Here is a 10164-nt window from a genome sequence, read left to right as displayed (position 1 = left end):
TCACTAAACAAGGCTGTCCAGAGGACAAGGGTTTTGAATGTAGGCTGCATGCAGGTGTGATGGCAATGTGTTAATTGACAGAGCTGCCAGTTCATGGTGAGAGACGTGACTCTTGGGAACAAAGGTATGACTGCAAAGAGAAAGGAAGGTCCTTCATAGCAGGAAGGGAGGTCCTCTATAGCGAGAAGGAGAGTCCTCCATAGTGAGAAGGGAGTTCTTCCATAGCGGGAAGGGGAGGTCCTCCATAGTGAGAAGAGAGGTCCTCCATGGCAGGAAGAGGAGGTCCTCCATGTCAGGAAGGGGAGTCCTCCATAGTGAGAAGGGAAGGTCCTCCATGGCGGGAAGGGGAGGTCCTCAATGGCAGGAAGAGGAGTCCTCCATAGAGGGAAGGGGAGGTCCTCCATAGTGAGAAGGGAGGTCCTCCATGGCTGGAAGGGGGTCCTCCATTGCAGGAAGGGGAGTCCTCCATAGCAGAAAGGGGAGGTCCTCCATTGCAGGAAGGGGAATCTTCCATAGTGAGAAGGGAAGGTCTTCCATGGCAGGAAGGGGAGTCCTCCATAGTGAGAAGGGAAGGTCCTCCATGGCAGGAAGGAGAGGTCCTCCATGGTGGGAAGAGGAGGTCCTCCATGGTGGGAAGGGGAGGTCCTTTATGGCAGGAAGGGGAGGTCCTCCATAGTGAGATGCTGAGTCTGTCGGTGTGCTCGCCCATGAGCGAGGGATAGCTCACTGTGGCTACAGCACAAAGCACTCCCTAGATCAAGGCAAAGCCTGCTGTTGGTCCTGTGGTCCAAGTTCTGTTGAGGAATGCGTTGGTATCTAGAACCTGAAGTGTCCCAAGCTGAGCCGCTCTGTCCATTTGCTCCTGACTGTCCATGTGAAACCAAGATGGGGGTGTTCAGGAGTCATACGACAGGGGCCACCTTCTCTTAGTCACACTCTGAGAGAAGCCCGGCAGCCAGAGGCAACAGCAGAGGAGTGCCCACCCTCAGCACAGAAAATGTCCCCAAGGGCCCCACTCCACAGCTGCCACATCTGCGGACAAGTGCTTCATCAGGCTGACCCTTTAGGTGTGGCTAGCAGCGCCCAGATTGACCCTGGTGAAGGGTTTACAGCTTAGGCATTGCCAGATGGACAGAAAGGCACGAAACAAGTGTTCAAACCCAATTTAACTGTTCTCTACAAGCAAAAGCTAAGTCTATACAGTTTGGTAAGTACAGTCTTTAACTACTCGGAAGCCAGGAAGATGAGCCCTCGGAAATATTGGTTGAGTGGAGGAGTAATATGATCATTTATTAAGCACTCACATGCTAAGTCATTTAAACGTTTTCATATAAACTTTCTTAATTCAGTTAACATAAATGTAAGCTGTATTTTCCACTTCCTTTTCTAGCTTTTTTGTTCTTTCAGGCATAATTTTATGTATCGAGCCAAACATGTTTTCTCTATCAAAATCTTATGGAAATAATACAGTTTTCCAGATGAAACCATCCTGAAAATAGTAAAATCCAGGTCGTAAGTCTTCTAGAACGACAATAACAGACAGTTTATTATTATTCCCTCTTTTCTCTGGTGGTGGTCCCCTCATTGTATCCATCCATCAATCAATAAACTTATTGAATACCAAGTGGTCCCCAAATTGGTATTACAATTTGGGTACTACAGAGGGCACACACACACGCAAAAAGCAGAAGTCATTGTTCTTGCCCTGAAGGTATTCTATAGTTGGAAGTGCCTATGTTATTTTATGTAAAAATAGCAAAGAACGGTGAAATATTAAACAGCTGGGAAACAGGCGAAAAGCATCACGGAAACCCAAAGGAGAGACCAAAGCCACCGGAAGGGCTTTTCGGAAGGAGGCCAGATCTGAGCTGGACCTCAGAAGACAGGTAGGAGGCAGGGGAGGGTCTTCCAGATGGGCTGGCTAAGCAAGTGCCCAGACATGGGAGAAAATGACTGCTGTTTACATTCGGTGTTAGGAGCCCAGGAAGGTGTGACTCTCCGGGCCAGGAACAGGCTGTAATTGTAGGGCTCCTATGACTTGAGGGGGAAATGCTGTCAGGGAAGTGACAGGTGGCACTATTATTTGGGAATTAATATAAGTTTTTTGTGTCCTGTGCCCATGACAGGTGTGCTGGGGATACTCTGAGAGATTAAAGAGGCGTGTGATGGGTGGTCAGGGTGCTGGACCTGTGTCTGAAAAATGCCTGTGAAATTCAGAGGGCTGGTCAGGCGTTAGGAGTCTGGGAAATCTGTTGCTTAATTTTTGCTCATTTAGTCTACGCTTCATGTGGTAAAATCCTGTGCTCTGATGGCTTAGGGTCCAGAAAGATTGAGGCCCATTTGTATTGCTCTGCGACTGTGAGAACGAAATGAAAAAATACAAGCAAAATGCGCAGTCATCCTTTTGGTGCATGTTTTTCCTTTCTTCTTCCTTTCCTTTCTCTGCTCAGTCATAAGCAGCTACACCCGGGAAGATGACATAACTTATCATACAAACCGGTGACCTTTTTTTTTTTTTTTTTTTTTTTTGAGTAAAGGAATCGTAATTGAAAATGACCCTGGGCACCGTAGTCCACCAAGACTGACCCTTACTCTATTACTTTATGAAAGGAAAAGGAAAAAAGAAATGAGAGAAACATTTTAAAGCTTATAAACTATTGAATAAAATGCTTGCATGGCAAGAGGTGTCCTCTGGGTTTCTGTGCGCTCGTCTCAGGGTGAGTGACAGCTGTCACTCCTGGCAGCAAGGCACGCTCTGTATAATGCACGGTGGCACTCCTGTCTTCTCATGACAATCACATCTTTCTCTGTCGTAGTCTTTCTTCTCAAACTTTCTGGCTGATGCATTCTGGTTGATCTAGAAAAGGTAAGAGACCAGTCATTGGGGCCTAAAAGGGCCAGGTTTGTATATATCTAGATTCCAAAGTGATTAAGTCTTTGGCTATCCAACTGAATTCCTATGACGGACTTCGCGGTCAGGGGTGGCAAGGGGGCCCAGTGGCATACCGTCATGTGGCAAATCATGAGAAGAGTTAAACTTGTCATAGAAGACTTTTTGACATTTCATCTTTTTTTTTTAACGTTTTGAATTCCTTCACTAAAAGGTGAGGGGACAGAGCTATCATGAAGTTGTCACCGAAATATTGCTTCCCTCTTTCATAGATGATGTGAGCTTCATCTACGCACACCTTAGTATTTGGTAGCATTTAATACTGTGTTTATAAACTCACCACTTGACCTTGGTTCTGTGCTTGCCAAACAAGCTGAGGGGAGAATGTCAGCCCAAGAAGCTTCCATCCTCACATATTAATTAGCAGGTGTGAGAGTCTCATGGGACAGCCGAGGGCAAAGGGAGTCCTTGGAGACTGAACTTTGATCTACTCTGGGCTTCCTGTAGGAAGTGACTGCAACCGGGGGCACCCGAGACAGTCGGGGGACTCCTGCCGTACATCCCCCGGACTTTGGGTTTGACTTCAGGGCATGATGGGGTGCTCTTACAGTCACTCCTGACCTGAGAGTCTACAGATCCTGTCCTGGCCTCCGGAAGCTGCCGGGCACCTCTTAGTGGGCTGTGGAATCCACATCATAGAATGAGAGGAGGTCAGAAAGCATCTTAATTGTAATAGCTTCCCTGCGAGTGCAAAGAGGCAGCTCTCTTAGACTATGGCTGAATGTATGCATGCTATTCTTGAATGTGTTTTAGACTCTTTGGTACATAGTACCAAAGTCAGTGACAGGGCTTAATTTTCCCATTCATAAAGTGTCTTCTGGGGCAGTGCACATCATTAAAGTCGAGAGTGAAGTTGGTCACCTGAGTCTGAAAAGTTTAACCAGTGCTCTGGCTCCCAGGGTGCTAGACAGCTCTTCTTATAGGGGGGCTGAAAGGCTAGCCCCCACACTGTAGTTGTCTGCCTGGATATAATGATGGTGATGGCCAAGGTTCATAGGATGGAGATGACACAGACTCGTTCCCTTTGGCAACAACTGCTTGGCCACACCTGGGTGTGTAACAGGCACCTCAGCTCACCCTTTCGATGTCTACAGCAGAATTCTGGCTCCTCCCTTACCCCATGCCCTCAATTTATCCTTCCCTCTGCCCCTTATCAAGTGGTCAAAAGCTAATAGCTACATGTGTTTGAAACATGAGGATGTTTTTATTCTTCCTACTGCAACAAGTATCCACAGTATTACCATGCCTCTTGGTCTGTAACAGCAGTGTCATGAAGGTTCTTCCCAAACCCCTTACTTTGCTCCTAGGCCTAGGTCCCCCCACCCCGGCCCATAGATCGCCACAGCAAGTGAATACAATATGTAGTCCGTGCCGTGGTCTGCAACATCCCTTCAGAGTCTAGCCCCTGCCTACCTCCTGCTGCTCTGACCTGCCATCCTGCTTCTTTGTTAATTTACTCTGTTATTTTACTTATTATAACTCCGTGTTCCTATGTGTGTCTTTATTTGTGACTGTGTGTGGCTGTATTTGTGCTTTGTGATTGTGTGTGTCTGTCTTGAGTATGTGTGTCTGTGTGGGTCTATATATGTGTGTGTCTTATTTGTGATTCTGTATTTGTGTCTGTGTGTGACTGTGTGTGTGTGTTGGGGGACGGGTGTGAGGTAATTGATGGAGGTGATAGAGGAGTTGGGAAGTCACAGGAAAAACGGGCATTTATCTGCGTGATCTGTTAAACACCATACCATCCAACAATTTCAATCACGAAAAATACAACATAAACTCATTTTTAACTTACTTTAATTTTTGCTACCATCCTTCTGTCCCTTCCCTGCACTCTCACGGAGCACAGTTTCAAAGGAAACTATGGTTGGGCGTTGACATCCTCCCTAGACAATCCTGGGCTGTGTTTTCTTCTGTTTGGGGGATTTGGCTATTGCTTTTTGTCACCATTATCAAAACATAGCATCTCCCCTCAAGCTTTCTGGCAAAGTAAACTAACAGAGAAGCACACTGTAAGGTCTATTTTCAGTTTTTATGAATGGTCATAGAGAACTGCACTGCAGTGTTGCCTACACATCCTTGAGATCGGGACATCCAGTCTCCAGACCCGGATTGCCCCTCAGGACGCGGTGTGACCACGGACTAATTACACTGAGAACGCTTCTTTCAGCGTTAGCCTTCATTACCGGTATGTAGGATGAGGGAGGGACCATGAGTCTCTCGGCTTCTTTTAGTTTTATGTAACAAAGCCTTTTTGTTTGCTACATAAATGCACTTGTTCATCGTACTTGTACAAAGGATGTTTAAGAAAAGGTATGGCTGCAAAAGCATTTATTACTATTGTAATTCAGATATTTAAACACATCAGTGAAGGGGACACCATATGACAGTTAATAATTTTGAATTCAAAGAGATATCCACTAGAGTCTTGCTCACATTTGTTGAGCGAAAGAGAGAGAGAGAGAGAGAGAGAGAGAGAGAGAAGAGACTTGTGTGCTTTATGAAGAAGGTGGTTTTTAATAATGTCTCAGTAGTATTTCCCAGGCTGACCTCTGTGTTTCCTGGTGCCTCCGGCAAACAGGAGTAAGGGCATTCTTCCTCATGGACGTTCTTGGAGTCAAATTTCTCTAGAATGTTAGCTTCCTGCTTTGCCATGTGTGGTGTCTCTTTCACCAACTCATCTGAGTATTCTAGGACTCCTGAGACACCCAGCCAATAAACAAAAGCCATAAAGCACTTGACGAAGTCACAGCTATAAAAAGGCTCCATGCCACTGTGGTCGGGCTGGTCTTTCTGGTGTGTCCGTGGAGGCTTTGTGCATGAAATCATTCAGTGATTCCCACATGAAGACTTTTTTTATTTCTGCTTTCACAGACTGGAAGTCGTTTTGCCCAATGGTCTGCTGAGGTCAGCTGTTTCTAACTCAACAGCAGGCCTCTCCTCGTGAATGCGTGTCCATGTGGCTTAAGAATTCATATCTGCTTATTTCAAGGGGAAGCACAGCATGCTTGCTTTACAAGTCATCGAGGGAAATAACCTTATTTGTCACCCAGGTATACGAGTTAGCAGCGCCTCACTGGGAAGTGTTATCTTGGGTAACAACACTAAGAACACAGTATAATTACTATGCACACTGCACATATTAATGTCACGTGCTCCTGACCCACAATCCAACCCAGAGGGAAGTGAAGGGAAGACCCAGGACATGGCCGTGCAGCAGGCAGAAAGAGCAGTTGGTCTGTGTGATGCAGGGGTTCCATTACGTTGCAGACTATCTATCGGACTCAGTCATGGATCTGAAGGCCTCCTCCCCATCCCAGACATGCTGAGCTCCTTGGGCTGGCAGACTATAGAGGCCTTAGGAGAAAGTTGGAATCGTGTCCGGAGGATGAAGATGGGCAAGAAAGACAGAGCCCTTGTTGCAGAGGGTGCAAATTCCCACCAGACAAGGCTTTGATGAGTTTCATGGAGCTACTCCACCCCCCACCCCCAAAGAAGATTACCAACCAAGGTGGTCTCACCAGATATGTGTGTACAGACCTCTTGGGCCTGTGACACCTGAAACAATGGCAGGGATAAGATGATATCCCTCTTTTGGAAGCCCAGGAGAACACTTAATCCTTCCTTAAGTTAGTTCTCCCTTATTTGCAATAGTAAGGAAGGAGGGAGGGGGTAGTGGTCAACTATCTTGGGACTTCAAATCTCTGTTTATCATTCCAAGCACCTTCTGCTGTGGAATGATACCTTTGCACCTAGTAATGGACTGTGATTTGTTGGCATGTACTGTCTTCTTTTTTCTCCTTGAAGTTGATCATATAAAAGTACATGTCCTTACAATAAAAACTATCATAACAACAACAACAAAAAAAAGTACATGTCCTGTTTTGTGTCGTTCTTTTTCTTTTTTTTTTTTAAAGATTTTATTTATTGACTTTCGAGAGAGAAAGGCAGGGAGAAGAAGTGGGAAGCATCTACTCATATTTGCTTCTTGTATGTGCCTTGACCAGGCAAGCCCAGGGTTTCCAACCAGCGACATTAGCATTCCAGGCTCTATCTACTGTACCACCACAGGTCAGGCTCGTTCTGTTCTCGTATTTCAAGAGAGCAGCACGTGGCCCACAGGAATGCGAATGTGTTTTGATAATTCCTCTATCATTAGGATTTGGGTTACTTAGAGGGTTTGCTGATTCAGTTGGATGATGGATGTGCTAACGCCATTGCTAATCGGACGTGATGACTTGCTCTTCCGAGAGCACTGAACGGGCGTGGGCAGACTTGCCATACAATGAACATGTTTTTCTTCACGGGAGTGTCTGGTGGGTGGGGTCAGGAGAGTCTTGCCCAGTGAGTGACCCAGGGTAACACACATACACCGCCCTGTTTCTTGTGGCCCGAGTGAGGCTCCTCAAAGGGTCCGGGAAGAAAATTGGACTTCTCTGATTACAGTCTGGGGGTGGGGGGATACTCTGCTTCTAACCTTTCTTCTGAACTGCAAGGACTGTTTTAACTTTTCCGATGTCTGGAAGATTGGAGAACAATGGTAAAGGAGAAACGGCAGAAGGCAGTCAGAGGTAAGAAAGAGCATTTGATGCTATAATTTTCAGCAAATCATCTGAAAAGGGAGTTGTGAATGGGGTCTCTTTGCTGTCTGGTCTTGGAGACTTTTGCTATGCTTTCCACTAAGTGTTTAGCCACAAAAGCAAAAGATACCACTTTCCACTTGAATTTTATAAATATATGGATATATTCAGATCAGGTAATAAAGATGTTAGGAATGATCTCATCCCTTTTGTTCCCAAACTGAAAGACTATTTTAAAAATTTTTTGGACTTGACTTTCAAATGAACAGAGAACGCTAACTTTACAGGCTATAGGAGATGTGACAGTAACTTGGAGAAACAGACTTTCAGGAGAGATTTTTGCTCCTAAATTGTTTCCTCTACTTTCTTCTCCATCTAAAAAGTACTCTTTAAATATACAAAGCAATGTGCTTGGAGAGTGGTTTTTTGTTTTTTTCTGAAGCTGGAAACAGGGAGAGAGTCAGACAGACTCTCGTGTGCGCCCGACCGGGATCCACCCGGCACGCCCACCAGGGGCGGCGACGCTCTGCCCACCAGGGGGCGATGCTCTGCCCCTCCAGGGCATAGCTCTGCTGAGATCAGAGCCACTCTAGGGCCCGGGCCATCTTTGCTCCAATGGAGCCTTGGCTGCGGGAGGGGAAGAGAGAGACAGAGAGGAAGGAGGGGGGGGTGGAGAAGCAAATGGGCGCTTCTCCTATGTGCCCTGGCCGGGAATCAAACCCGGGTCCCCCGCACACCAGGCCGACGCTCTACCGCTGAGCCAACCGGCCAGGGCCATTGGCGAGTGTTCTTAAACAACACTTCATCAGTTGATCCTAAAGGGCAGGTCCCACTAAAATATTTTCAAGGTGGTTTTCTGAGGACTTCAAGAACTTGGACTTGTTTATGCCAACCAGGTGGTGGCGCAGTGGATAGAGTATTGGCCTGGGATGCTGAGGACTCAGGTTTGAAACTCTGAGGTCACAGGTTTGCACGTGGAATCATAGACATGACTCCATGGTTGCTGGCTTGAGCCCAAAGGTCACTGGCTTGAAGCTGAAGGTTGCTGGCTTGAGTGCAAGGTCGCTGGCTTGAGGAAGAGTTCACTGGCTCTGCTGGAGCCTCTTGGTCAAGGCACGTCTGAGAAGCAATCAATGAACAACTACTGTGCTGCAACTATAAGTTGATGCTTCTCATTTCTCTCCCTTCCTCTCTGTCCCTCCCCTCTAAACGACAATAACAACAACAACAACAAAACAAACAAAACAAAAATAGCTTGGACTTGTTTAAATACTTTATACAAAGAATTTTTCTTGCATAACAAATAAATGCTGCTAAATTTATACCACTGGTTAAAATAAACGGATCACCAAGATAAGTGTATACAAAATTCTCTTTTTTTTCAGTAACTTTTAACAAATCATGCAAAGTTTGCCCATATGCATATCTACCCCTTTTACCTGAATAATATCAAAATAGATCAATTAATCTCTTGATTATGGTCAACTTTAAAGCTGATTTAAAAATACTTGTTTGGTGTGTGCCTATGTAGTATTTTCCCTTCATATATCTAAAATAAATTGAAAAAAAACCCAAACAATATTTTATTATGCTAGGGGTATAACTGTCACTTATATCCCAACAAATGGGTGGGGAAAACATATGCATTCCTATGTCCACAGCACAAATTAAAAACTCCTTGTGTGGGCATCCCAGGTAGGTTCCTTTTATTGGAGGAGAATTAATTATAATGAAAGGAGAAGCTCTAGAAATTTAGTAACACTTGGAGCAGAAGTGGTTTTTATTTCACAGAATTTTTTTTTCAAGCTTTTGCAGTACAGTCAGTTCATGGGTAGACACAGTTTGATTTGGGGGAGAAGAAATGTCTGTGGTACAGGTGGCCTAATTGTGAAACTGAAATCCACAGAATAATTTCCGAAAAGGTCAGACAAAATTTGTAGCAATTTTAAACTCGAACATTGCATTGTTCATGTGATATACAACTAATTATTCTCAGTTCTACAAATGTAGGAACTAAGAAATTGAAGTTAAGTGTCTCATCCAGAGTCAAGTTATGACAACACATTCTGCTAAAGCATAACTTATTTTTTTCTTTTGTTTGTTTCCTCTAATGTCCTGTTCTCATTTTGGATTATTGGGTCTGGGGCTTTGCAATGTACCTGGTTGCATTGCCCAAGTAACACCCACCTTTGGCAAGAACATTTCAAATGGGTGTAGCTGAGTTTCTTTATAGGCCCTTGAGTCTAAATTCTGTATTGAGCTTCTGAGGCTCCTTGGTTGACTGGGACCTGTAATGATTCACATTTTTCAGAATACATTTGGTTTCCTCTTGAAGAATCAAGTTGGCAGCCTCCCCTGTTTGGGTGACAAACATGGTGACCAGGTGTCAGAGGTAGATACTGTTAGTGGGAGAAGTCTCCAGAAAGTGTCTGTAACTGTCCAGGCATGGACAGTCCTTAGCAGGTTCTTGATGAGACTTTTCTTCTACATCTTATCCGAGGATCCCCCCGATGAGGGCTAGAACAGACAGAGGTGTGTGAGGGGAAGGTCATTCACCGGCGTCAGGTGGACTGCCCTGTTACCCACTGGGCTAACTTGCTGCATCACCACCTATAAAGTGCTGATCAAAATATA

The 10164-nt window shown here is 45.2% G+C and overlaps 1 protein-coding gene across 2 annotated transcripts in view; it reads left to right on the top strand.

Annotated features, from left to right (window-relative positions):
* Positions 1-7354: 7354 nt before the first annotated feature.
* DENND1B (DENN domain containing 1B) overlaps positions 7355-10164 on the top strand; it is a 150121-nt gene continuing 147311 nt past the window's right edge. Inside the window, exon 1 of one of the 2 annotated variants that reach the window (XM_066238578.1) lies at positions 7355-7521. In XM_066238578.1, the coding sequence (XP_066094675.1) occupies positions 7466-7521 (56 nt within the window). In that variant the 5' untranslated portion in view covers positions 7355-7465. The remainder of the gene's footprint in view (positions 7522-10164) is intronic. The other variant, XM_066238558.1, reaches the window with a different exon arrangement.

Source organism: Saccopteryx bilineata, chromosome 1, assembly GCF_036850765.1.
Source record: "Saccopteryx bilineata isolate mSacBil1 chromosome 1, mSacBil1_pri_phased_curated, whole genome shotgun sequence".
NCBI lineage: Eukaryota > Metazoa > Chordata > Mammalia > Chiroptera > Emballonuridae > Saccopteryx > Saccopteryx bilineata.
This window is presented reverse-complemented; position numbering and strand designations above follow the sequence as displayed.